The sequence below is a fragment of the Pipistrellus hanaki genome (genome assembly GCF_964339955.1).
Source record: "Pipistrellus hanaki genome assembly, chromosome: 7".
NCBI classification, from domain to species: Eukaryota; Metazoa; Chordata; class Mammalia; order Chiroptera; family Vespertilionidae; genus Pipistrellus; species Pipistrellus hanaki.
Window position 1 is genome coordinate 24,457,896 of NC_140509.1, and position 27,662 is coordinate 24,485,557.

The 27,662-nt window shown below is 39.7% G+C and overlaps 1 protein-coding gene across 9 annotated transcripts in view; it reads right to left on the reverse strand.

Annotated features, from left to right (window-relative positions):
- Nucleotides 1-17,806, reverse strand: part of KHDRBS2 (KH RNA binding domain containing, signal transduction associated 2) — a 522,833-nt gene extending 505,027 nt beyond the window's left edge. For all 9 annotated transcript variants that reach the window (XR_014795558.1, XR_014795559.1, XR_014795560.1 and 6 more), the window contains exon 1: nucleotides 17,487-17,806. Coding sequence is in view for 1 of the 9 variants with exons in the window: in XM_084890368.1 (XP_084746494.1) it covers nucleotides 17,487-17,577 (91 nt within the window). In the remaining 8 variants the exon portion in view is untranslated. The remainder of the gene's footprint in view (nucleotides 1-17,486) is intronic.
- Between the last annotated feature and the right edge of the window lie 9,856 nt (nucleotides 17,807-27,662).

Here is a 27,662-nt window from a genome sequence, read left to right on the forward strand (position 1 = left end):
CACCCTTTCTTGAGATCACCTTCAAAATAAATTACTTGCACTCTAGTATTTGTTTCAAGGCCTATTTCTGGAGAAAATTATAAGGTACTATGTATCTATTGCTAAATAAGTTTGGACTTAACTTCATTCAAAATGAATAGAGAGCCAATGTGAAATACATTTTTTTAATCCTAAATATCATAAGCAATAAAGATTTCATGAGAGAATAAGACATCCCAATAGCTGTATTCTTTTCCTTCTTATTTTCATACCCTTGGATTATTACAGGCAGTTTTAACTTATATATAACTATAACTAGACTCACATACATTCAAACAAACAAAAAATTCCAGCTCTTTAGAGATTAATGAAGTTACTTTGGCATTTTAGTTCATTTTAGTGCTTTTTATCAGTACTAGTTTCTACATTCAAATCCTCATCTCAGGGTCTGCTTTTAGGTAAACTCAAACTAAAATTTTGTAAGAGATTGCTATTTTCCTAGAACCATTCCTATTTTTTCTTAGTCAAAGTTATTACAAATAACATAAACCAATAGGAGCCATCCTAAATATTGTTCAAATAGTGCAAATCTTGGGAAAATTATGGGGTTTCTCAGAAACCAAGGTCAACTAAGTCCCTTAAAAGACTTCTTGGATGGTCTCAGGAAATTCTCTCCCATACTGGCTTCACACAGTGCATCTGTTTTGCTCTGTCTGGAGATCAGACCTACGTCCAGAGTTAGAATTCCTCTGTATTAGGAACGGCCCTAACTGGGGGCTTCCTGGTTTTAATGCCAATTTCTCCTCAGAAAGTGTCAGATGGCCACTCATCCATTTGGTCCAGGCAGGTGGACAATGGTATGTAATATAGTGCTCTAAGAAGGGGTTGTGGTTCTAAGAGAACACAGGTTAAAACAAATAAAATCCTCTAAAACACCACTTACATAATAATACCAGAGGCCCAGTACATGAAAATTCATGCATTCGGTGGGGTCCCTCAGCCCGGCCTGTGCCCTCTCGCAGTTCAGGAGCCCTCAGGGGATGTCCAACTGATGGCTGGGGAGCAGGCCTAAGCCTCAGCCTGGCCTCCCTCTGTGGGAGTTGACCTGCGGGCCAAACAGGGAACACCGCTGGAGGCGAGCAGCCAGTACCACCCCCATTGCACGATGGCCTTCAATGGCCTCCTTCTATGGGAGGCCACTCTGGCAGGCTTATCTAGGGACAGGGAGTGGCCAGCCCCACCACAGTCCCTGGTGGCTTCCCTTTGCAGAAGATGACTCTGGTGGGCATATCTGGGGATGGTAAGTGGCAGCCCCACTCCGAAGCTCCAGCTGCCACCGCCTGAGGCCTCCCTCGGTAGGAGGCGACTGGACAGGCGATCAGGGGATGGCACTGGCCCCCACTGCCCCGCTGCTGGTTGCCACCGTGGCCCCCATCCCATCGCTGTCCCCTCCCTCTGCCCACTGGCACATGCCTTGGTTGGAATGGTGCCACCTTCTCACAGGCCTCATCCCTCATCCCTCAGCTGTTCGGTCGATTTGCATATTACCCTTTTATTATATAGAATCCGTTATTAGGGATTAAAGGTGAATTGCAGCTAAGAAAGCTCAACTTATTTTTTCATTTCTAGTTAGGAGTAGTCAAAACTAACAGTCAACATTAGATGCATCAAGAACCCTTTGCTCTCCTATCCACCCTATATGGATCTTAAACTCTCTAATACTATTAAATGTTGATATATATATATATATATATATATATATATATATATATCCTTCACAGATTTAAATATCTCTGTGGGCTACTGTTTAACATAATGAGACATTTTAACATTTTGTGTGGAGCTACAGTTCAAAAGCAGTTCTCTGTTATGGCAACATGAGGAATTATTGTCAATGCTATGGACATTTTAAAATGTGCATAAAATTGATATTCATAGAACATCTAATCAAAACTTCCATTGACAAGGAAGTATCACTACATATCTTTTGAGGAAAACAAAATAGCTACTTTTCCTTTTCTTACATCTATAGGGGTTTCTAAATACCTCCAGGGTATTTAGAACCCCCTATAGATAATCTCTAATGCTACATTCACTTGATGGCATCTAAGTCCAGTGTTTTTCCTTTATAAATGCAAATAAAATTGTCCATTGCATCCCTACTTCTAAACCCCATTCTCAGATCATTTTCCTTCAGGGAGCAGTCTTCCTACCTGTATAAACACACTCCCCAAGAATTAGCTTGTCAGGTACCAGCACTGATGTATTCTGTCAGTTTGGATAGTTGTTAAATCTTCTTTGGGGTTATTACTGTTGACATGATGACTACCTATATGTTTACTAAATGACAGTGGTTTGGTACCTGTGCTCTAAGGATTAATATAAAGTCAACAGTCACTTATGCCCTTGGGCAATTTCAAAATCTTTATGTCACATTTCAGGGTGATAGCCATGCTGACAGTTATCATGCCACTAAAGATCAAGAGATATGAATGGGCTATCACTGTGGATGCAGATGTAGGGCTCAGTTATTCATCTTTGGGTATATCTATTTTATACAGGCTAAGATTGTCAATTCTGTACAATACAGGGTCAGAGAAGACTAGGCTTACAGTTGTTCCAATGTAAAATCCTATATAATGAAAGCCTAGTATGCTAAGTGACTGGTTATCCAGTCAGCCATCCAACCAATCAAACCATAATATGCTAATGATATGCTAAGGCTGCTCAACTGCTCGCTATGACGTGCCCTGACCACCAAGGGGCAAACAGTCGACTGTTTGACCAGTCACTAGGATGTGAACTTACCACCAGGAGGCAGATGCTCTGACCAGTAGGTTAGTTTGCTTCTGGGATCCAGGCAATCAGGACTGAACAAGATGGACCAGACACACGCTGGATCCCACATCCTTCTCCAGCCCTGATCATGCACCCAAGGGGTCCCTTTGCCTTTGCCTGTGCCCTCTTGCAATCTGGGACCCTTGGGGTTTGTCAGAGAGCCAGTTTTAGCCTGACAGCAGAATGACCAGTCACGACAATGTGTACTAACCACCAGGAGGCAGATGCTCAATGCAGGAGCTGACCCCTGATGGTCAGTGCACTCCCACAGGGGGAGTCCATTCAGCCAGAAGTCAGACTCATGGCTGGTGAGCACAACAGCGGTGGTGGGAGCCTCACCTGCCTCTGTGACAGTGCTAAGAATGTTCGACTGCCAGCTTAGGCCCGCTCCTAAGTCAGCAGCTGGACATCCCCCAAGGGCTCCCAGACTGCAAAAGGGCACAGTCCAGGCTGACAGACCCCACCCGCCCCCCAACTGCCGAGTGCATGAATTTCATGCACTGGCCTTTAGTAATACAATAATCCTAATATGTAAAAAGTCAGGGGCCATTTATACACACAAAAAACCTCACCATTTTCAATCTAAGTAAAGAGTATACACGTGCAAAAAAAAAAAATGTACATGAAAGTTCATAGCAGCTCATTTGTAACTAGAGGCCTGGCCTGCAGGGATCAGCTGAAATCAGCATTTCTACATCCCCAGAGAGATGTAATGATGTAATAGTGCACAAAACGGCAGGCAGCCAGGGAAGGACCCCAAGCCCGGGCCTGGCACCATGCCAATCCTGCTCATTACAGTCCCACTGTGCCTGCCACTGCCACCACTAGGTAGGTTTGGTGCTGCTCTGCTGTGGTATCCATGTGCCATCCTAGGATGATACCGGCATGCCCATGACCAAGAAGCAGCTGTGGGCTCATGCCCAGTTAGTCCCAATGCTGGTCCCGGTCCCAGTCCAGGTGGGGGAAGGGCGCACAGGGGGAGTGTCCACAGGAGAGGCTTACCAGCCATGAGCCCAGCATCTGGTGCCATTGGTCAGCTGAGCAGTGCTCCCACTGTGGGAGTGCACTGACCACCATGGACAGCTCCTACATTGAGCATCTGCTCATGGTGGTCAGTGAGCAACATTGCTACTGGTTGAGTGGTCCAGAGGTCACTTAGGCTTTTATATAACTAGAGACCCAGTGCCTGACATTCATGCACTCAAGTGGAGAGGGGTGGTCCCTCAGCTCAGCCCTGCACCCTTTAGCAGTCCAGGAGCCCTTTGGGGATGTCAGGCTGATGGCTTAGGCACGCTTTCCATACGGAGCGGGACTAAGCTGCAGTTGGACATCCTTAGAGCTGCGTTGGAGGTGGGAGAGGCTCCCACATCTGCCATTGAGCTCAGCAGCCATAAGCCCAGCTCAGGGCTTCTCACTGAATGGCACTCCCTCTGTGGGAGCACACTGATCACCAGGGGACAGCTCCTGCATTGAGCATCTTCCCCGGAGTAATCAGTGCATGCCATAGCGACCAGTCATTCTGCCATTAAGGCGATTTGCATATCACCCTTTTATTATATAGGAGGATTGATAAGCTAACACCAAAAACAGCTGAGATGTCCAGCCACAAGAAATTAGATAAACAAATTGTGACATCCTATATAATAAAAGCCTAATATGCAAATCAACTGAATGGCAGAATGACTGGTGGAATGACCAGTCACTATGACATTCACTGACTACCAGGGACACTCAACACAGGAGCTTCTCCCAGCCCACAGGCCCCAGGCCAGCCAAAGCAGGTGCCAGTAGGAGCCCCCCAATCACCCTACAGTGGGGGACGGGGCTAGCGAGCGGGCAGTGCCAGGCTGACCAAGGTCGCTGCCATCGTAGCCCCCTCCCCCCAAAGATCACCCCACCAGTCACCCCACAGATTGGCCCTGATCACCTGCCAGGCCTAGGGATCTTACCCATGCACAAATTTCATGCACCAGGCCTCTAGTATTTATATAATGGAACACTACTCAGCAGGAAACACAATAATGAACTCTTGATAAATGCAACATGAATGACTTTCAAAAATATATTGAACTTAAAAAGAAGGAAGATTATATAGTGAATTATTTCATTTATATAATGTTGAAGAACAGTAAAGTGATCTATGGTAGAAATCAGAAGAGCAGTTGCCAAAGGAAATACAGATTAATGGGAAGTGGGTACAAGGAAAGTCTGAGCTGATGGAAATGTTCTCTATCTTGCCAAGAGCACTGCTTATGCAAGAATATTTAACTATTAAAACTCATCAAATTGTATATCTAAAAGCTGCACTTCATTCTTCACAAAATTTGGCTCTATTTTTTATTAATCTATTTTAGAGATAGAGGAAGGGAGAGAAGCATCAATTTGTTGTTCTACTTATTTATACATTAATTGGTTGATACTTTCATGTGCCCTGACCTGTGATTGAACCATCAACCTTGACATATCAAGACAATGCTGTAACTAACTTAAGCTACCCAAACAGGGATTTTTTGTTTGTTTGTTTGTGTGTTTTTTTTGTTAAAGTAAGAAAACTAGACAAAGTTGAGTAAAGGGAAGACTCTTCATTGATTTCAACCATAAGTACTCCACATACACTAGCAGTGAGGTTCATACGATGCTTGATTTATTTATGAAAACACTTGACAAAATCATATTCTATATAATAAGTAGGTAATACGTAAATTGACCATCACATCCTCACAAGGATGGCTGCCTATGACTAGGTCGGCAGGGAGGGTAGTGAGGGATGACCAAATGACTGAACAAGCAGGCTGTGTGGGGTAATCAGGTCAGCAGGAGGGGCCATGAGGTGTGACCAGTCTGGTGGGGTGGGGGGTAGTTGGAGGCAACCAGGCAAGCAGGGGAGTCAGTAAGAGGCAACCAGTTTAGCAGGGGAGGGGGAGCAGTTGAGGACAACCAGGTTGGCAGGGGATGGCAGTTGGAGGTGATTAGGCTGGCAGGGGGGAAATGAGGGGTTACTAGGCCAGCGGGGGCAGTTAGGGGTGACCAAGCCAGCGGGGGGAGGGGGAGGGAAGTGGGGAGTAAGGGATAACAGGCTGGCAGGGGCAGGGCATTTAGGAGCGACCAGGCCAGCAGGGGTGAGGCAGTTAGGGGTGACCAGACAGGTAGGCAGGCAGGTGAGCAATTAGGAGCCAGTGGTCCAGGATTGTGAGAGGGATGCCAAACTGTTGGTTTAGGTGCGATCCAAAGGGTCCCAAATTGGAGAGGGTGCAGGGTGAGTTGAGGGGACCCCCCCATGCACAAATTTTGTGCACTGGGCTTCTAGTTTCATAGATAAGAACAAAAGACTCAAAGAGATTTGGAAATTTGCCCACATCACAAAGCAGCCAAGTAGCAGATCTGGGTTTCAAGCACTAGTATTTTCACTACACCTACCATATTGTTTCTACTATAACAGTAACTCTGAAACTTTCCTTTACTACAATACAGAATAAGAAATACCACAGTACACTCATACACACACACACACACACACACACACACACACACACACACACACATTTCATAAAATAATGATTAACCTTAAAATATATATAATTAAAATGTTGCAGAAGCACATGCCTTCTTTCAGGTCCAATAAAGTAAATATTTTCGCCAGCCTTGAAACAAACCTTTGAAAGCTAATGCATATATCTTTTCATATAATATGTTATTCAGTATAGATAAATGGTTATACTATAAACTTTAAGGTTCTAAGCATACAACAGATTCAGGCACTGGTCTCAAGCTCACCGTTGATCATAGTTTCACAGAGAAGAATAAAGAAGGTAAATTTCTATACTGATTGTAGCATCACAAATTTCAGGAGGAAATGTATCAAGAAGGTGGCTGTCACTATCTTGTTAGTTTAGAACTGATAGTGTCCTAATTTAAAGTGGGCAGTGGTCAACAAAGTCACATGTGCCAGCAAATCAATAAGAACTGTCAAGGAAAGTGTAGGTACATGCAATGGACTTGGAATTTCATCTAACTCCGCTCTGAATTTGTTCTTTGTTACCAAATCCATTAGACATTTTAAATCTGTGTCTCACTTGTCCTGTCTACAGTACCTGAAAATATTAACCACATCTTTCATTTTTCAAATATTCTATTTACTTGACACTGGACACATCTCATCTTTCCTACCTACATCCTAAGAAACTCCTCAGCTTTGTAGACGACTTTTCTTCTGTCTTCCCCTTAAATGCTGATGTTCCTCAGGGTTTTATCCTAAATTTCTTTCCTATTGCTCTCTACATGCTCTTCCTGAATGAACTCTTCCACTCCTAAGGTCAAGTGTCACCTACATGCTAATGAAATCTAAACCACTGCCTTCAGCCAGACCTTTCTCCAGACCCAGATCTCCATCTGCCTTTTTACCTCAACACCCCACAAGCCTTTCAACGCATATCCAACTGAACTCAGCATTAACTTCCTGTTAATTCTTGTCTCAATAACTGATACCACCATTAAACCAATTACTAAGAGCATCATAGACAACAGCCTTCACTCCACTACCCTTTTATTTTTCATCCTCTCTATTCAGTATGATTCTTTATATTTCACTTGCTAAATTTCTATTAGCTCTGTCTTCTTCATCCCATCTGTATTCTCATTATTTGAATCCATGTCACTATAAATTCTCTCCTGGATCACAAGCTATCTGATGCTCTGCCCATGACTTATTATCTGTCAAATCCTTCCTCAACAGTGCAGGCACAGTTTGCTTTAAATGAAATGCTGATGTCACAATTGCCCCCTTTTAAAACCTTTAAGTGATTTACCATTGCTTTTGGCATAAAGTGCCAACTTTCTAGCACAGTTGACAAGATAAGTGTGATAAGCATCTACCATTCTCTGTAGACCCACTTATTCTTGATGCTTGCTATTTTGCTGCATCTTTCAAACACACTTAATCTTTTGGCTTCCTAGACCAAATTCCAAAATGGTGTGTGTGTGTGTGTGTGTGTGTGTGTGTGTGTGTGAGGAGTGTTAGACACCAGAAGGATGTCCAAGCAATCAACTGAATTCTGATAATATCTACCCAGAGATAGCATAAGCCTTCTCAGGTTAAAGATTCAATCCTACAAGCCTGCCCCATGCCCCACTTTTTAAGCCTGTTGCAAGCAAAGTGGTCTTCTGTGCTTGTGACTGATGAGCTATACAACAATGCTTTATTTGCACTTCAGAGGCCAGTAGCAATTCCAGGTTGTTAATAGTACTCCTAACTAACTGACTACAAACTAGAGGTTCCATGACCTCCTCTTAGTGTTTCATTAATTTGCTAGAGCAGCTCACATAACTCATAGAAACATCTTACTTATTAGATTACCAGTTTATTACAAAGGGTGTATGTCAGGAGCACAGAGAGGAAAGAGATGGTATGAACTTGCAAAATATATCTACACTCCAAAGAAAACACACTCATTCAGCTTTTCTATTACAAAAGTAACATTTCTTTCTTTCTTTTTTTTTTTTTAAAGGAAATGGGCATCACCTGTGCCATTTCTGATACCAGTACACTAACACCAACCAATCTATCTGCTTGGAAGTTATTGAATCCCAAAACCTCAAAAACCTGTGGATGACATCTAAACTAAGCCATGATTCTGAGTACGTACTTGATTTCTGACAATGAGTTAATCTGCTCACTTCCAAATTTTAAACAAAACAACTTTGCCTCAAGACACAAGAAAGAGACTCATAGTTGTTCTCCCTTCCTAAAAGAATCCAGCAAATGAAAGCAGTTCTCTAAAACACATGAGAAGAAAAATACCTTAGTAAATCACACAAAGTTCTCCAATCCCTTTTTTGGATAAACAAAACAAACACACACACAAACAAACAAACAAAAACAAAAACAAAAAAACATGCCTGGAATCACCAAACTTAGAAACAACAGTCAATATAAGACATATAGAAAAGTTAAGCTGCCTCGATAATCCTTAACACAATTCTGCACTTGGATCAATTTTCCTATTTATAAATGCACTTGCCTTTTACATACGTACTATAAGTATTTAACAGTACTGTGTAATAATGTATCCAATACTTGTATTAGGAACATATTTCAGAAGGTAAGGACAACAACCATGTTGACCTCCTAACACACTTCACACATTAATATACAGGCTTCCTTCCAAGCCTGGTTCAAGTTGTGTCTCCCCCGCAGGAGCAGTATGGTGTAATGGTTACTTATGGCCTCTGGGTAAGAAAGCCAGGTTTCAGCTTTATAATTCATTTGCTTTGTGACTTGTAATAAATTAACGTCTTCAATTCTTAATTTTCTCATTTGTCAAAAAAACTTAATGCTGATCACTATTTCATTGGAGGGTGGGTTAAGTACGGTAATGAATGCAAAGCATGTTAGTATAATACCTGATAAAGAGTAATCTCCCCTTAATGTGAATAGCAATGAAGATGATAATGTTGACAATGATGATGATAGTGATGAACCTATAATTACCTGACCAACAAGAGTCACAACCTCCTCTAAATTCCCAGGAAATCATCAGTATATAAAATCTAGCAGATCTTCCCAACCTCTGTTATTTATACCTTAGGCATACTGTTGAATTCCCCAGACAATTTAAAAACTAATAAATTAAACATCTGATACTTCTTCATATACCAAAAGCACATATTTCAAACAGGTGTTGCCAACACACATTCAAGGTCATGTATGTTATAGTCAAATATAGCAGAGTCCAAGTCCATCAATATTTCTCACCCAAACTGTAGTTAAATTGTAAGGGTACCTATAGTAAATGGCCTAAAAAATGTCATTCAGGGGTTCTTAATTGTTTATTACCCTCTCTATAACAAAATCTTTTTGAAAGTCATGTTCATGAGGCAAAGGTAAGCAATGATGGATAGGCTACAAATAACTACTTTCCCATGATAGCTAAGAATGATTGAGCAAAGGATGCTTGGCTGTGAGTTCTCAAGTTTTTGACAAATAATACATTGATCATTTCAGGAATCTCCATTTGAGAAAAAAAGAAGTGATACAATAAGGATATTTGCTAAGATTAATTTGGGAAATCAACTATTCCCTAGTAGTCATTTTTTAAATCTATTTCCATATCATTCTTATTTTATTAAAATTCACCATGTGAGCAAAAGGAACACATTTCAATCTATGAATATATTAAATCTTACATTGCTATAGCTTTAAACAAAAACAAACTGATAGCAGAATATGCCAATTAAAATACATTTCTCATAATATATATTCAGGCCAAAATAAGATATAATCAAATGTTCAAACAAACAAGGGCATAAGAAAGCCGGTGACACGGTAGACTTATTTGCAAGCATGTCTTAAAACTTTCTTCCCTTTTACAGCGCCTGTGGGAACAAGGAGCTCCAATCTAGACTGTGTACTTCAACAGAAACCAGAAATAATGATCAGACCTCACTTTGTTCCCACTCTCAGGTGCCATGTCCCAAAGTCTCTTTGAATTTGGATAAATAAAGCGAATCATAGGTGCCCATTATTCACGTGGATTTATCCCAGCTATGCTCGTTCTTATATGAATTGCTAATGAAATATTAATGTGCTAGGCCTACCATACATTCACAAGAAAATGTCATAAAGAAATAAATCAAGGCCCATAAATAAAGACCCACAAATAAGTGGAGATGGGGTATTACCTATCAATAAACCATAGACTGGAAAGACAGAAGGCAAGCTAACTGGGTTCCACAAGGCCCGGGAACAGCAAGGCAATGGTTTCCTGAGTTTTTGTTGTTTCTCATCTATGCCAAGGTAGGTATGGGAAAGCTGGCGATCCATACACATCAATAGAAACAGACAAAAGAGATAAACAAAAGCCTTAGGAAAAGCCTGCTCTCTCTGGCCAAAGGACTAGAAAAAGGGCAACCTAGAAAAACAGAAAACATTTAGCAACAAGCATCCTGCTCCAGTTAAACAACAACGGAAAAAAATAAAAAGAAACCAAAGGTGTCCCATGCTCACTCCTGTCAAGAAAGGTTAAGTAGAGAGCCTAGACTTCCAAACTGACCCAGCTGTTAAGAGGCACCCTTTTGCCCTCTGGGTGGAATTGATTTACAAAAAGTATGGGTGTTGAGTCCCAGTTCTTGTCTTGTGAAAATCGAAGAATGAAGTCACAGACAGAAACAATGAACAGGAACAAAGTTTATTGGGAGCAGCCAGTCCTGGAAAAGGGGTAGCTGGGGTTCCAAGAGCAGGCCAGTGTCCAAAGCTTCCAGTCCCTGTTACAGTCAGGAGTAGGTTAGTGTCTAGGCTAATTAAAGTCTATTAGCCCAAGGGTGGAGGCCCATGTGGCCATAAGCCATGTAGAAGCAGGAATGTGCTCCCCCATCACAGCAAGGAATGTCAGGAACCGTTGAGAGCCAGGGAGGAGAGAGAGGAAGAGGGAGAGAGAGAGAGAGAGAGAGAGAGGGGGAGAGGGAGAGGGAGAGGGAGAGAGGGAGAGAGAGAGGGAGAGGGAGAGGGAGAGGGAGAGGGAGAGGGAGAGGGAGAGGGAGAGGGAGAGGGAGAGGGAGAGGGAGAGGGAGAGAGGGAGAGAGGGAGAAAGAGAGGAAGTGTGTGCCTTTTAATTTAGGGGGTCGGTAGTCTTGCTAACTCCTAATATGCCTTTTCAAAGAATTCTGCCTTAGCAATATCCCTTTGGATTGGTTTATAGGCCTACTGCCTTGTGACTTGGTTATCTGCACACAGCCTGTCTTAGTGATATCCATACATTTTAAGGTCCATGCCTCTCTTGTAAATGCCCTTCCTTCCCGCCCAGTTGGAATGCCCTAGTAACTCCGCTTAGCTGGGTTCCCAGTTCTACTTCCTTTCCTGTGGTCTTATCCCCATTACCTAGCTTCCTCCTGTCTCCTCAGAATTAAAGAAGATTGAATGGGGAATAGGGATTTTCATTCCACACACAATATGGAGGCCTCCTAGAGGGTCAAAGCGGCCACATGGAGATCCTATATTTCCACCCTTCTCCCTCTGAAGTAGGGGGTTACTCAGAAGTCTCATTCCCGCTGGAACTTAACGTGTTCCAGCAAGAATGAGGTGTCCCCCTTCTCCAGAGGACACAACAATGTGTTCCTCCCCTTCCTTGCCAGAGTGGTGTCACTGGACACCTGGTGGAGGGACTGAGCTTTCACCTCCGCCTGGAAGTATCAGGGGGTGCCCCCTCTCCCTCCACTGGCATTGTGCCAGAGGTCACCTGCTAAAAGAGAATTGTATTAAAAAGTGTGGCATGGTCACACTTTGATTTTTAATGAATCACTCAGACAGCATAATATGTGTTCAGGCTGGGGGTTGGGGGGAGGAGAGGGATGGAGGATGGTGAGGGTAAGAAATAGAGAGGAGTAGAACCAATAGTGCTGCAGTGCTTGGAAGCCAAAGGGAAAGCCACCAAAAAAAAAAAAAAAAAAAAAAAAACTGGAAAAAGGTCAACAGTGGAAAATGCAGCCAAGAGACTGGATGAGAGGTCAGAAACATTTTATTGGATTTGGCAATTAAGAGATGATTCTGTCACCAGGAGCACTGGTTTTCTGATGAGTTTTGAGGAGGTAATCTGAAAAGGGAAGCAGCTTAGTATAGACTTATTGAAAAATTCAAGAAAATGAAGGAAGATAAATGTCAAGAAAGATTACTTTTATTACTTTTGGCAAGTGAAAAAAAGAATTCTACTTTTGAACGGTGATTCAGATTGGATCATGTTTACAGTCTGCTACAAGGGAGGAGTAGACAGGGAGGAAGAAGTTGGAGACACTGGAGAAAGGATGTAACTATAGGACACGTCTGGCGGAGATGATGAGCATTGGGGTTAAGGATCCGGGTGAACAAATCCGCCTTGAACAAAAAAAAGGAACAGCTCATCATCTGAGAATGAAAGACAATAGGAAGAAGGATGGATGTTTTTCAGATAGTAGGAGATTGAAGAGCATCAGAAAATGAACACCCACTTCCCCCAAGAAAAGAGAGGATGAAATCAGCTTCCCAGAAAGAAGGATATATGGGTTTAGGAAGAGGCCCCGGGAGATTTGGAATTAACCTTTAAGACACAGGACCAGAGTTAATCAAGCCCAAGTAAAATACTGACAAGTAACCATTGACCAAGGGAACATGATATTTTAAAACCTTCATTGGAGTCATTTTTTTTTCATAAGGTTATTTATTTCATAGTTTGATTTATGAGTTCAAATTTCACCCAGAAGTAAAAAATAAGGCAGTGTTTACTTTCTTACAAAATCAAACTTCAAGCTGAGATGCAGTCCATGACGTCATTAACATGTGAAGAAAAATCTGGAAACCATCATGTTACGTCTGTGTAATTTCTGCTTATGCTTTTGTTATATTTGAACAAAATATCCTATTTATACTCGTATGAAATACCACCTATATTGTCAGAAACAGCATTTTTAACCCATAAAGAACTAGGCCAGATAGCTGTTACTTTTCCTGTTTTACAGATGGAGAAATTGAGAGTCAGGGAGGAAATTTTACAGTTGGCAGAAGTGTCACCACCCTGTTCCAAGTGTATTGTTTGTTTAATCAGACTTCTTTACAATATTGTAAATGTTTTTTAATTGCAGGTCAAAGTTAAATCTTGAATTTAGCTTTTCTGCCAATTTGGTTTTCTTTAAGAAACATAAGTAAGATGATCTCAAATATATGGAGAGAAAGAAAATAGACATTACATTAATCAAAGGAAACGTAACATGAATACCAATTCTTATCAGAAGCTGATTTTAGACATGATACCAATATCTTCATTTAAGAACTCACCATGCTTTTTGAAAAATATTTTAATAAACACAATCTAAATTAAAAATGATCTTTATTGAGAATCTAAATGTAGATAAGTCACTACAAATAAGTATTTGAAATAAATGTTAATCCCCATTCCTTGTGTGGTTTTAAAAGCTATATCAGCAGCTTGGAGTCCAATCCTAGATGGACAGCCACGCTTTTCACCAAAATTTGAAAATAGCACCTAGAGTTTAAAAAATCAAAAACAAAAAAGCAATAAACACACACACACACACACACACACACACACACACACACACATTTGAACTGTTGGGATATTTGGCAATATTTGAGTCAAAAACAATGATGAAGAATTCAGGTTAAGAAGTAATGCCATTCAGAGGACCCAAAAAAATTCTCAATTTGATAAGAATTTATTAATCCTCCTAAAGGTATGGAATCACTATAATGGGATCTATGAATTTGAGCAGATCTATGTCTGCCAGCAGATAGGCATGCTAGACTGCAAACAAGAATATTTTCATGTATATACATTTTTAGCCCCAAGTCTTCATAACAGTTCAATAGAATTCAGAACACAAATCTGCCCCCAGTGCCAAAATAATGTATATGCCTCAAATTACATTATAGTGCAATAAATGTATTATTAATCATTAAACTAGGAAGGAATAAAAAATGTTTCAAAAACCTTCAACCATTGATTTTGGTGTTCTGAATACACAAACACCATTCCTCTGTATCAGCAGTAGTCCCATGCTTAACTAGACCTAAAAAGATACATATAGATCATCTAGTGCAACTCCTTAATTTGACAAGGAAACTGGGCCCAGAGAAGGGAAATTTACTTATCAAGAATCAGTTTAGGCAAAAGTGGAATTAAAATCCAGGTATCTGAATTCACAGTTTAGTGCACTTCCCAGAGTAGTAGATATAAATAACCTCATCTAATTTCATCTGGCAAGCAAATTCAGAGGCTGAGTGCAACTTTAAGGATCATGCTGAGTTTGCTGTTTTATCATATTCAAAAGCATCTTCCATAACAAATGGATAATTAAACAATATTATAATCAGAGGAAAATAATTATTTTAATTAATCAAACACATTATAAACACTCTTTGAACCATATTATTCCAGATATTTTCTAAGTAACAGTTAAATACATAAAATGTTTAGGCTCTTCCATTAGCTTTCTCTGGATCATTCCTACTGAAAACAGCAGAAACAAAGTGAAATAAGAAAAGAAAAAAAACACACCACACAACAAAAATGACAAAAGAACTAAAAAACTATTACTAATACTTTAAAACCCGTAGCCTTCAATTCTAAACAAAGCTGTCAATAGTGAGCACTGATTTCCATCCATCACCAATCAAAACAGCAAAGTAACCCATTAGGAAAGCTCATTGGTTCATAACGCTACCCTTATAGATATCAGTTTCCGGAAAAAATCATTCCGAAGTGAATCATCTGGATCATTTTTTATTACTCACTCAGTCTTGAGACTGTCTGCACAGTACTGACTGAAATGTACTTCAGTGTGCACCTTCCTTCCAAATGAATATCTATGTCAGGTTTATTTATAGCCACTGCTTTCAATCAGTGTATTTCCAGGTATGAGAAATAAAATCATCTCAACCATACTCTCCTCTAGAGGTCTGAACAGAAACCAGGAAATCTTGGCACACGGCCTTTGAAGTGATAATGAAAGATCTATAATGTAAAATGTACATTAAGATTTATTAAAGATTCCAAAGCACACTCACCTTATACTTTTTAATAAGCCCAGAAAAAAAAATACAATTAGAAAATTAATTTATACCTTGTGCATCTTTTTGCACATCTCTTTATAAACTCCAACATGATTATCATAATCTACTTCATTCTCTTTTCCTCACTATGATTCTGTGAAATTTGGACATCTCTTTGTTTCTTAGATGCTTTCCTCTCTATTTTGGAGCTTAAGGCTTTCCAAAAGCAGCGCATACCTCCCCCTACTGGGAAAAAATTAAATTACAAGGAACATCTTGAACAGGTTCCTAAGTATGAAGAAATCAAGTTCCTGGGGAAGATGAAATGTCAAGGAACCAGATGCACAGATTTCTCTGACTGTTTTCACCAGCCACAGAAGACTTTGTACTCTTTTAAGGGTTTCTCCCATGCATTCCTTTAGCTTGGCAGTTTTGAAACGTCACTAACTCTAATTAGTGAAAGGTGAATTAATCATTGATCCTGCTGTCCCCAAGAGCAGTTCAGAGAAAATGATCACTTTTTATTTGTTGTTGTTGTTTTTTATTTTCACTGTAACGACATTATCAGCTAACGACGCTTCTGGAAAACATATTGAAGTAAACAATTTTGAAAGACTAGCTTCATTTTTAACTGTTTTGAATAATCTTACGCATTCAATAACTCATTAATTTTCAATACTCTTTATTTTATGTATTGCTATGTTTTTCAATAGAGAGGTTTTTATAATTGACTTTACTTTTCAACTTTAATTTCTTTTCTTTTTTTAAATTCAGTAACCAAGAGAGTAGTAAGCATAATTGTATTTTACCTTACCAAATCCTCTACAAAACCAACTTGTTTCTTGAAAAACAGGTTAGTTGTTTCACAAGTTCAATATTTTGATTATAAATCTTTTTTAACTGTTTAGTATGCAAGCATGGAGTAAAACACCTTATACTTCATTATTATAAAAATAATCTATTATTAAAATATTTAAAATAAACCTAATGTCTATTTAAATCACACATGGGAGATCAGAATATTTGCTGCCATGTACAACTAAGTCTCAAAAAAGAAAGCAGTTCTTTCAATGCTGAAGGGCTGAGGAAGAGGAAGTTGTCACTTTTAGTTTGGCTATAGGTAAGTCCATAAAACCTCAGCTACAGAACTGCACTGTAGTCAGTTTAATAACGAAGCAATTCATTATTAATGAAGCACTCATCAAAAAAAAAATCTAAAGTTGTTTTTAAAAAGGCTTGTGTAGATTACTACAGATACTGTATCTTTATCAAATAGATGGCATTATATCAAGATAAATGGAATAATTTGATTAATATTCCTTTCATGGAGTTTGTGTGTGGTTTGTGTGTGTGTGTGTGTGTGTGTGTGTGTGCGCGTGCGTTTACACAACCTTTCAAAGCCACGCAAAAGACAAGACACAGAGGTTCCCCCGGGAATGAGATCTCCTTTAGCATCGCAGGTACACAAAAGAAAATGCACACTTGGTGAAACAGTTGATCAATTGTGAAGTGTTCCCAGCGACCGGTATAACTCGCAGAGTAAACCCATTATCACACTTCAAATACACGGGTAGCCACTTTAGCCTCTGCCACCTTCACAAACACAGAAGAACATGCATCCTACGTGCATAGTTTAATCTGGGTTAATTCCAGGACTTTCCCCTGGAAAGACTGTAATTAGACCAGAGGGGATCACATCACTTCCCAAAGGCAGGAAAGGGGTGGGAAAAAATGCTGATATGCAGCAAGAAGCTCTTAGAACATCACTACATGGATCACTGTTCACTTCCAAACGGATGCACCTTCCCTCCTGCGAAGTGGAAAGATCCCTGGGAGCCGCGATGCACTTTATGGTTTCTCTATCAAGGATCCTAACAGGTCACATCGCCTCTGCCATGAAGATCTGGTCGCTCCGGGCTGCCCCCGAATTAAGACATAAAGGAGTAAGAGCATCGCCTCCTGCCCGCCCAGAGAGCAGCAGGCTCAGGAGCTAGCATCTTCCGGGGACCAGTTTCTGCAAAAGGAGACAGGCGTCCCCTCCCCAACTTCACTCTCCCAACCCAGCCTCGGGGTGAGCTGGGCGGGCGGCCGAGGGTCGGTCTGTGCCCAGCTGCGGGAGGGGGACACAAGTCCTTACCTTCGGCCAAAAGGCGCGATGCATGCACAAAAGATGGATCCAGGCTATCTTTCTCTGCCATCAGCTCAGGCAGATATTTCTCCTCTTCCATAGCGCGGACTTCGGACCGTCCACGGGCGAAGCGCTGGGTTCCGCGCTCTCGGACGCAGGCTGCTCGCGGGGCAGCAGCGCCTGGGCTCCCGCGCCGCTCCGCCTCCTCCCCGTGGCGAGGACACCTCCGCGCGTCCTCCCCGGCCCCGTGCACCGAGCACCTGCGACTCCCGCCGTCGGGCTGCGCGGCCCAGCGCCCACACCTGCCCGTCCCCGCCGTCGTCCCTCGCTCGCGCCGAGCCTCCCCCCGCGCTCGCACGAGCCGCCTTAACTGGGGAGGCGGGCACAGGGCGCGCCCCGCCCCTGCCGGCCGCTCATTGGTGCTGGTGCCCGGGGAGGCGGGGCCCCCGCGGAGGGCGCGGGCCCTCATTGGGTCGTCCCGCACGTCGGATCGCCTGACTGGCAGGAAGACAGCTGCAGAGGGGAGGGGGGCACAGAAGGGGCCAGCGCTTTCTTCTTGCAGCTCCAGCCTCCCCGGCTTATGAGACATGCCCAGTGGTGCGGAGGAGCTCTGGGTCTTCAGCTGGGGTTCGAGAGGGTAGAGAGCGGGAAAAGCACCCCTTAAACAGGGAAGCTGGGGGCCAAGAGGGCAGGCAGGGAAGGTGGGAATGAGGAGTGAGCAGTGGAGGGGATGGAAAAGCACTAGGGAAAGTCTCTCCCGAAGGTAGATGGGACTTTCCCTGCGTCCCTAAGGCACAGGTGTCTCCAGTCCTGTGGCTCGGAGGCGCTCCAGTGTGCAGGAATCGGCAGAGCACCCAGTCTGGAAACATAACGGAGACCGCGTGTGATGATGGGTGACTCCTGTCTTCAATGAGCCTGACCTACATCTCCGGGAAGCAGTGGGATGTCCATTGATAAACAAATAAAGAGGCTCCAGGCGATGTTGTTGTACAGCAACATGCTTCTAGCATACAGTCATTAGGGTATTGACTTAGTTCGGATTTCTCTCCCATCTGTCCTTCCTTCCCCATGCCCTGTCTACGGAGGGGGTTCATGGAGGTGGCTGGATTTTTAAAGCTAAAAAGCAACACAAAAAGCCACAGTTTGTGAAGGAATCAGAAAGACATGTGGAAGAAGGAAGAGACTAGAAAATAGGTAACCATGATTGCTCTCATTTGGCCCTTACTCCTTATTTTAGATGTGACAGCCTCTTCCACCAGATGCTGTTGCTGAGGTACTTTGTATCTATCCCACCTCTATTTAAGGACAGTGAAACTCTCCAGGTAACACCATTCATTCGGGGCCTGAAAATACATGCTTCAAATGTCACTAAAATGTTTCTTCAGTCTCTTCATCAAGTCTTTTTCCATTTTTGCCTCTACCCGTCCTAAGAATGGAAACTAACTTCTCTACAAATAAAATAGACTGAAACTCTTCCAAGTTCTCTTACTGATTCCAAATACTTTTTTTTCTGTATTTATTTTTCAAGGTGAGGTTAAGGGATTATCCTTTACACACTTTTTTTTTTTTTTTTAATTTTAACGCGTCTTCACATCCATTATCTCAGTTTGCATTCTGAAAAACATGGTTCAGGTATTGCTTTATCTGTTTTATAGGCATGGAAACGAAAGAGACAGAGAGAAGTTCAGTGACCCAGAAATATAAACATGACCTCTTTTGGCACCAGCCATTGTTCATCCCATTTAGAAGTTGAGTGTGTGCTATCATGGGGCCAATGATAAGGGGATAGATAGCTAACAAGTGTGATAAGACTATTAAAAGTTTATGAAATGAGCTGCAGAACCATGACTTGTTATTTTTGTTTTTTTCACAGTAGGAATAATACCAATGGTTAGACAGGTAGCTATAGTAGTGGCGGGTGAATAAGATGCCAACCACAGCTAATACATTGCAAACATCTGGAATTAATATAAATTAGAAAAATTATTGTGCAGTAATTGTGATCACATTTTGCTTTGCAGCATACCAAAAGATTAAAAGCATATGGTGCTGATGAAGACATATGCAAACCCAGTTTTATGAATTTTTTAAAAAATGCAGTAACTCTTATGATATCCAGCAACAGCAATTACATGATCCATTCATAGTCCCCTTTTTCATTGTTAAAGCTGCATTAAGAAGATATCATTGAGAACAGTCCCCGGGCTGACTTTATTATACAATGTCTCTGGATATCCAGATCATTGTAAGTATGATAAGCTAGCTGACTTTTATTTTCCTAGTTATTATCAAGAAAGTTGGGATTTTATTTTCTCAGGTAAACTCTCATCAAAATGCCTAAAATATATTCTAACGGGGAAAATGTATTTCCAAACAGGATATGGCTGAAAAAGGAAAAGCCTCCAAATGCCCTACACATTCACTTACCCAACATCAGATCCATGTGTTTTCAATAGATGACTCTATCTCACCATGTTCTCCACGCATTTCGCATATAACTATTTTACAGGTACCACAAGTACATTGTGAATAGTCTCAGAGCAAACGTATCCATGCAAACATTGGATAAACATGTATGTAAATAAATTGAGAGTTGTCTATAGATCATTATTTGAATAGAAAGTATCATATTAAGACATGAATAAGTTATAACTACTGGTAAACCCACCTCTTCTTCTAATGATGTAAATAATGTAACCATAATCACCACTTAATTGATTTGTATATCTTGGATAAAGATTTATCTCACATTAAACAAGTTCTGGTCCTGAAAGGTTTTTTGGGGGGTTTTTTTGGTTTTTTTTTTTTAATGGTATTCTACTAACTGCACTATTATTTCAACAATGGAATATTAAGGAAAATTTTGCACTAAACAAATTTTGTTTTGAAGGATAAATAAGGCATACATTATAGAATATGCTTTGCAGCTAATGCACAAACTATGTATCCAACATTTACACAGACCCTCATTAGAAAAGCCAGGTGAAAGGGCAATGAATCGGGCTCATCTTTCCACACTAATAAAAATATTTAACTCGTATTATTAAATAAAACACAGTTTTCAGCCGAAACCAGTTTGGCTCAGTGGATAGAGTGTCGGCCTGCAGACTGAAGGGTCCCAAGTTCGATTCCAGTCAAGGACATGTACCTTGGTTGCAGGTACATCCCCAGTGGGGGGGGGGGGGGGGGGGCCTTGCAGGAGGCAGCTGATCCATGTCTCTGTCTCATCAATGTTTCTAACTCTCTAACCCTCTCCTTTTCGCTCTGTAAAAAATCAAAAAAATATATTTTTTCAGTTTCAACTTCAGATTTCTTATCAACTTTAGGTATACCTCATTAAGCTGACTCCAAGGATTAAGGCGACCCCAATTACAACAAAACAATGGGTTAATAAAATTATAGCAACCCAATAATTTATGAGCACCAAGAATTCCATAGAACTTAAAATAAGAACCATGGGTTAATAAAATCATAGCAGCCCAATCATTTATATTAAGCTTTCGAATGCCTTGGTGCCTGAGATAGGATATAATAAAGGACCAAACATTGAATGGCTGATTCTCATCTATTGAAGAATCTGGCAGAGCTCATTACATAGAAAGTGCTGTTTTAATATTTTCATTTATTTTAGTTTCACAAACTAAATTAGTGAAACCAGTTTTAGTTTCTTTTATAACATTCATAATATATTTTAGGGTCACAAGTAGGAAAGAAGGGAAGGGGGACATGGCTCTTCTGCCAACCAATAGCAGCAGTAGCAAGTGCAGTAAAAATTCTCTCATAGGTAATATGTTCAGAGTCAAAATGTATGCTATATGTTAATATGCCACAGAATAAAATGAATATTCATCACTCAAATCTGGCCTATATATACCCAGGGAAAAGTATGTTTACTGATTGGAAAACTTTAAAATTATCATACTGAATTTTAACAGATATAAATGTAAGAACAGCAGATGAGAAAAGGGACTGACTATTGTGTTTGGAATATTGCCATTCTAAATCTTCACAAATGTAAGGAAGGAAGAACAAGAAAGAAGCTGACATTAATTCTAAAGTGTCATAACACCCCAATACAACATTTCTGATGCTGAAATTATCTCTGTTTGGGAAACTGACCAAGTTCATCTAGTTATAATCACTGCACTGACACATTTTTTGTTGAATAGATAGCAGCAGAGGAGCAGTTACTGCATTATGAGAAAGAGGAATGAAGCTATTGTCTCAAGGTGAAAGTTATTGACTGTCTTTTTCAAATTAAATCCTTGAATTGTTAAATTGTAGCTCATATATTGATTATTTCTAGAGATCAATATATTAAGGTGATATCACATCCATAAAACATAATATATTTATACACAGCAAATGATGATCTGAATTCTCTTGTGTTCAATATAAATAAATAGATTGAGACTAAAATATTACTTAATACAATATTCAAGTACACTAAAACTTTTGCTACAGAGGCAGATGGATAATCAATTATTTTATATCATTAAACAACTTAATAAACTAATCCTGAGAAGGATTAGTTAATATTGAAATTGTATTTTAAGAGAAAACCATCACATTTAAGGTTTTAAATTACTGCAAATACTTTTTGATGTATTTTTTTATTATTTGGTCTCACACAAATAATGATATTGCCAAGTAGGAAACCTACTGTATAAAATAATTATTACAAAGTGAGTATAGCCATTTGAAGAGAATGATAATAGAATTAGAAAACACAGTTTGAGAGTCAAGATTTTATTAGCCAAACAGAGGAGAAATAACAAAAAATCAAAGACATATTGACTATCATGGCCATCCAACCACTATCATGAAAATTATTTCAATACATGACAACTAAACATAAAGTGTAATCCTAAATTGAATCCTGGGCAAGATTTTGTTTATATTTTGTTTGTTTCTGCTGTTGTTACTATGAAAAACAGTGATGGGATAATTAGCAAAATGTAAATAAGGCTTATAATTTTAGTTTACTGATTTTGCTAACTCTGTTGTGATTATAAAAATTAGTATCTATATTTTTTTAAATTCATAATAAAATATTTAAGAGGTAAAGAGATCACATTTTCAACTTACTTTTAAATAATTAAGAAGAAGAAAAAATATATATATATAGGAGAGAGAGAGAGAGAGAGAGAGAGAGAGAGAGAGAGAGAGAGAGAGAGAGGGAGAGACTAGTGGCCTGGTGCATAAATTTGTGCACATTGAAAGAAAATTAATTAGAAGAAATATTTTAATATTGCTATTTGCCCTTTTTCTATAATAGAAGTGTCAACCAAATTTATGATTGACAATACAGAAGGAAACCCACGCATTTGATTGGCTCCAGCTAGAGCTTTATATATATCACACATGTGCGAGTCAAGTTGGCCTTTTATAGATGTGGAATAAACTTGCTTAATTAGTCCTGCTTTCTGATTTAGCTAAACTTTTTCTAGCCCAGTGAAGCACCCCAATTTCTCTTTCAGGTAATTGTCAGCAGTACGGCAGTAAATACTAACACAAAGCAGATCATTATTGTAGATCACACAGGGAGAACAAAGGGTAAAATATTTAATGGCAGCAGTGTTTGACTATATTCTGCTCAGTGAGAAAATCTGAAGTAATTTTTAATCCACCATTTTTTACTCTTTTCAGTTGGGTCAAGTTTTTAAACTTTCTAAATCTCTGTTTCCTGGCTAATGAAAAGAAAATAGGATTCCATCGAGTCTCCTATATACCTACTCCAGGACTTTTGTGAGGATCAAATGAGATGAGGCATAGGAAAATGTTTCACAGACATTTGGTTAAAGTGTGAAATGCTTCCACCTGGCTATAAAGCAAGTCATGTCTTGGGTTGAAGAAACTCCAAGGAGACTATTCGTCTCTACACACTGAGTGGCCAGATTATTATGACCACCTGATGTTTGTAGACAAATTAGCTATACACTGAATCGTATGGGATATGGAAGCCGAAGGCCTATTTGAACACCTTTGCTGACTTCAGTTAAAAAGATAAAGTGTCTTCAATTTGCACAGGAACACAAGGATTGGACAGTCGAGGATTGGAAAAAATTCATGTGGTCTGATGAATCATGTTTCCAGTTGCATCATGCCTGTGGCAGAATAAGAATTTCACAGAAACAGCATGAATGCATGCACCCCACATGCATGAGTACAACCATAACATTGGTGGGGCCAATGTTATGGTTTGGGGCATGTTTTCCTGGCCTGATTTGGGCCCTTTAATTCATGTGGAACAGCATCTGAACAGCACAACATACCTAAGTATAGTTGGTGATCAAGTTCATCCTATCATGTTGGTGGTGTATCCCAATGAAGATGGCTTCTTCCAACAAGACAATGTGCCATGCCACAGTGTTTGTATTGTGCAGGAATGGTTTCAAGAACATGAGGGAGACTAGATATAGATATAGATAAGTAGATAGATATAGAGAGAGGAGAGAGAGAAACAGAAAAGACAGAGAACATGATAAAGTGATATAGAAAATATAGTAAAATAGTAATATTTGGATGAATTGGATGAAGGGTATATTGGAATAGTCTCTATTATTTTTGTAACTTTTATGTAAATCTGAAATTACTTAAAAATTAAAAAAATTAAATCTAGACATCACTAAAAATAATCTCAGGGTATCTTATCCAAACCTCAGTTTAGTAGGTAGCAACAGAGAGCACAAGCCCTTATTTCCATCATGTAGCCTTTGTCATACCATGCACCGAATTCATGAATTTGGCCACAAATTACCAAATATTTTTAATGACTTTACAAATCTCACTAGAAAAACAAACATATATTTGTGAATTACCAACTTGTAATTTTTTTCCAAATAAAATAGAATACAATTAATTATGTTGGTTCAATTATTTCCTTTAAAATAACATTTGCAGCTATTCAGTATAAAATTAGCCATTTTAAAATAATTTATTTAAATGAACTATAGGCATAAAAACATTTATTTTGAATAAATGTTAGAAATAACTACATTTCTATTTTAATGATATAGAAAGAAAATGAGAAGAAACTGGAGTTCATGCTTCTTGTGTATAGTCTTGGGTTTTGAGTATGTTACAATATCCCCGCATTCCTGGTTTTATTCTCAGTTTTCTACATACATTTTCTACTTTATTGGACACTATAGGCAAAGTGTATATATATATTTTTTATATCATAATGTGCTCTTCATGCTCCTGAAGGTATTTAATTGGCTGGCTCAAAAATTAGGGGCAGGAATGAAAGTAATGGGATATAAAGACAAAAGTCATTGTATATGACAAAAGTTTACCATTGTGACAAAAGTTTAGGAGCAATAAATGTTGTCATCTGACTGGCATTTGGGGATCAGTCACCTCTTCATCACCAAAACACTCAGCAAACTAGGAAAAGGAGAGAACTTTCTCACTATTACAAAAGACATTTGCAAAATTCCAGCAGTTAACATCATAATCAAGGGTCAAAGACTGAAAACTTTCCCACTAAGATCAGGAACAAGACAAGGCTTCCCACTTTCACCACTTCTAGTCAACTTAGTATTAGAAGTTTTAGCCAGAACTACTGGGCAATAAAGAGAAATAAAATTCATCCAAGCTTGTCATCCACAGGCAGCAAAATCTCAGACGTATGCCAAAAGAACTTCTTCACTGATACTGCCCCTAGGGCAATGGAAGCTAAAGAGAAAATAAACAAATGGGACTACATCAAAATAAAAAGCTTTTTTACAGCAAAAGAAACCATCAACAAAACAACAAATGACAAGTGTTGACGAGGTTGTGGAGAAAAAGGAACCCTCGTGCACTGCTGGTGGGAATGCAGACTGGTGCAACCACTGTGGAGAACAGTGTGGAGTTTCCTCAAAAAACTGAAAATGGAACTCCCATTTGACCCAGTAATCCCACTCCTAGGAATATATCCCAAGAAACTAGAAACACCAATCAGAAAGGATATATGCACCCCTATGTTCATAGCAGCACAATCTACAATAGCCAGAATTTGGAAACAGCCTAGGTGCCCGTCAGCAGATGATTGGATCCAAAAACCATGGTACATCTACACAATGGAATACTATGCTGCCATAAAAAAGAAGGAATTCTCATCATTTGCAGCAGCCTGGATGGAATTGGAGAGCATCATGCTGAGTGAAATAAGCCAATCAATGAAAGAGAAACACCACATGACCTCACTCATTTATGGATAATAAAGAACATTATAAACTGATGAACCAAAAGATAGATATAGAGACAGTAAAGCAACAAGCAGACTGTCAATTTACAGTGGGGAGGGGAGGGAGATCTGGGGGAGATAATAGATCAACGGAAGGACTTGTATACATGCAAATAAGTACAACCAATGGACATAAAACTCTGGGGAGGGAGGGTATGTATGGGAGGGAGGGAGGGGGGCAAAAAAAAATCAATAAAATATATTTTTAAAAAATTCATCCAAGCTTGAAACAAAGAAGTAAGTCTAAATTTATTCATGGATAACGTGATCCTATAGCTAGAAAATCTCAATGAATATATAACTAATGGAACTAACAAAAAAGCAGCAAATTTGCAATTTTAAGATTTGCACACAAAATTCAGTTGTGTTTGTATACACAAGAAATGAGCAATCTTAAAACTAAATTTAAAAAAATACCATAGACATTAGCATCCAAAATACTAAAATACTTATGAATAAATTTTGTTGGTTGTTGGTTCAATTACCAGCCATCATTACCTAAAAGGTAAGTCATAAGTCCTTACTTATATGAAATAATATAAGTACATTTAATATGAAATATGAAATAATAAGAAGATAAATAACACAATAGACAAAAGAATAATATAAGAATAAATTCTGTGTCTCACATACTCACAACTGCAAACCTACTTTTGCCCACCCTGTATATGCGAAGGAATAGAGAGCAGGTACTCAGGCAAATATGTGTACTCACATGTTCATTACAGCACTATTTACAATACCCAAAGGTGGAAACAGCCCAAATAGCCACTATCCATTGGGTGGATAAGCAAAATGTGGTATATTCATACATGGAAAGTTATTCAGCCATAAAAAGGAATAAGGTATTGATACATGCTACAATGTAAATGTACTGGAAAAACATTCATGCTAAATTAACAAAAATCCCATGGGTGCGAAAAATTGTCATAACCTATAAATCCATTTATATGAAATAGCCGGAACAGCTGTAGTCATTTGAAAGCTTGATGAAGATATAGGACTCCAACATGGCAGCTGTTTGCTAGAGATCCTGTATTGTCCTGACATGACACTCTCCACAGACAGGTTTGGTACAGGGCAGCTGATTAGGACTACCCACGGTAAAGACGAGGAGGCAGGGATCAATCATAGAGGGCAACCTGTGAGCTGGCAGCCAGGACACACTTAATTCACATTGAAGTGGGTATTATTACCATCCTCCCACTTTTACAAGAAAGAGTGATAAATGAGAGGTTTAAATTGCCCAAAGTCTCAAAGCTGACATGTAGCTCAATTAATATTCAAACACCGGTAATTGGACCCAAAAATGAGCACCTGAGAATCACATGATGTTAAAAAAAATGACATAATATAGATAGTAATGGTATCACACACAGAATTCCGAGTACTTGTGGAAAATGAAAATATGTATTATATTAACTATAGCCAATGCCATTTTAAAGGCCATTTCTTAGTGGATAACCTATCTTCAAAATAAAATGTCACCCATCTTTTTAGGATTTCTTGTTAGGTGTGGCTATTAGTCAAATACCACATAACCTATACATTATCCTATATGATAAAAGGGTAATATGCATGCTGACCCTAATGGTGGAATGACCAGAACGCCTGCTTGACCAGTCACCATGAGGCACACTGACCACCTCTTGGTCCCTTTCCTCAGCCAGCAGTCTCTGATCACCGGATGGTGAATGGGCAACCGGGGTGGGTGAGGGGGTGGGGGGCAGGGCCGGCTGCAGACAGCGAGCAGGAAGATGGCCCTGATTGCAGGCCAGCCCTAGAGACCATATCCACCCACAAATTTTGTGCGCCAAGCCTCTAATAAGAGAATAATCAAAAAGGGGCATATAAAATTAAGATATGTACCTTTGTGGGTTACAAACTATTATTTTAACCAAATTAAACTATTTCAGAATATCATTGAATTACAGAAAGAGATATTTTCTCTG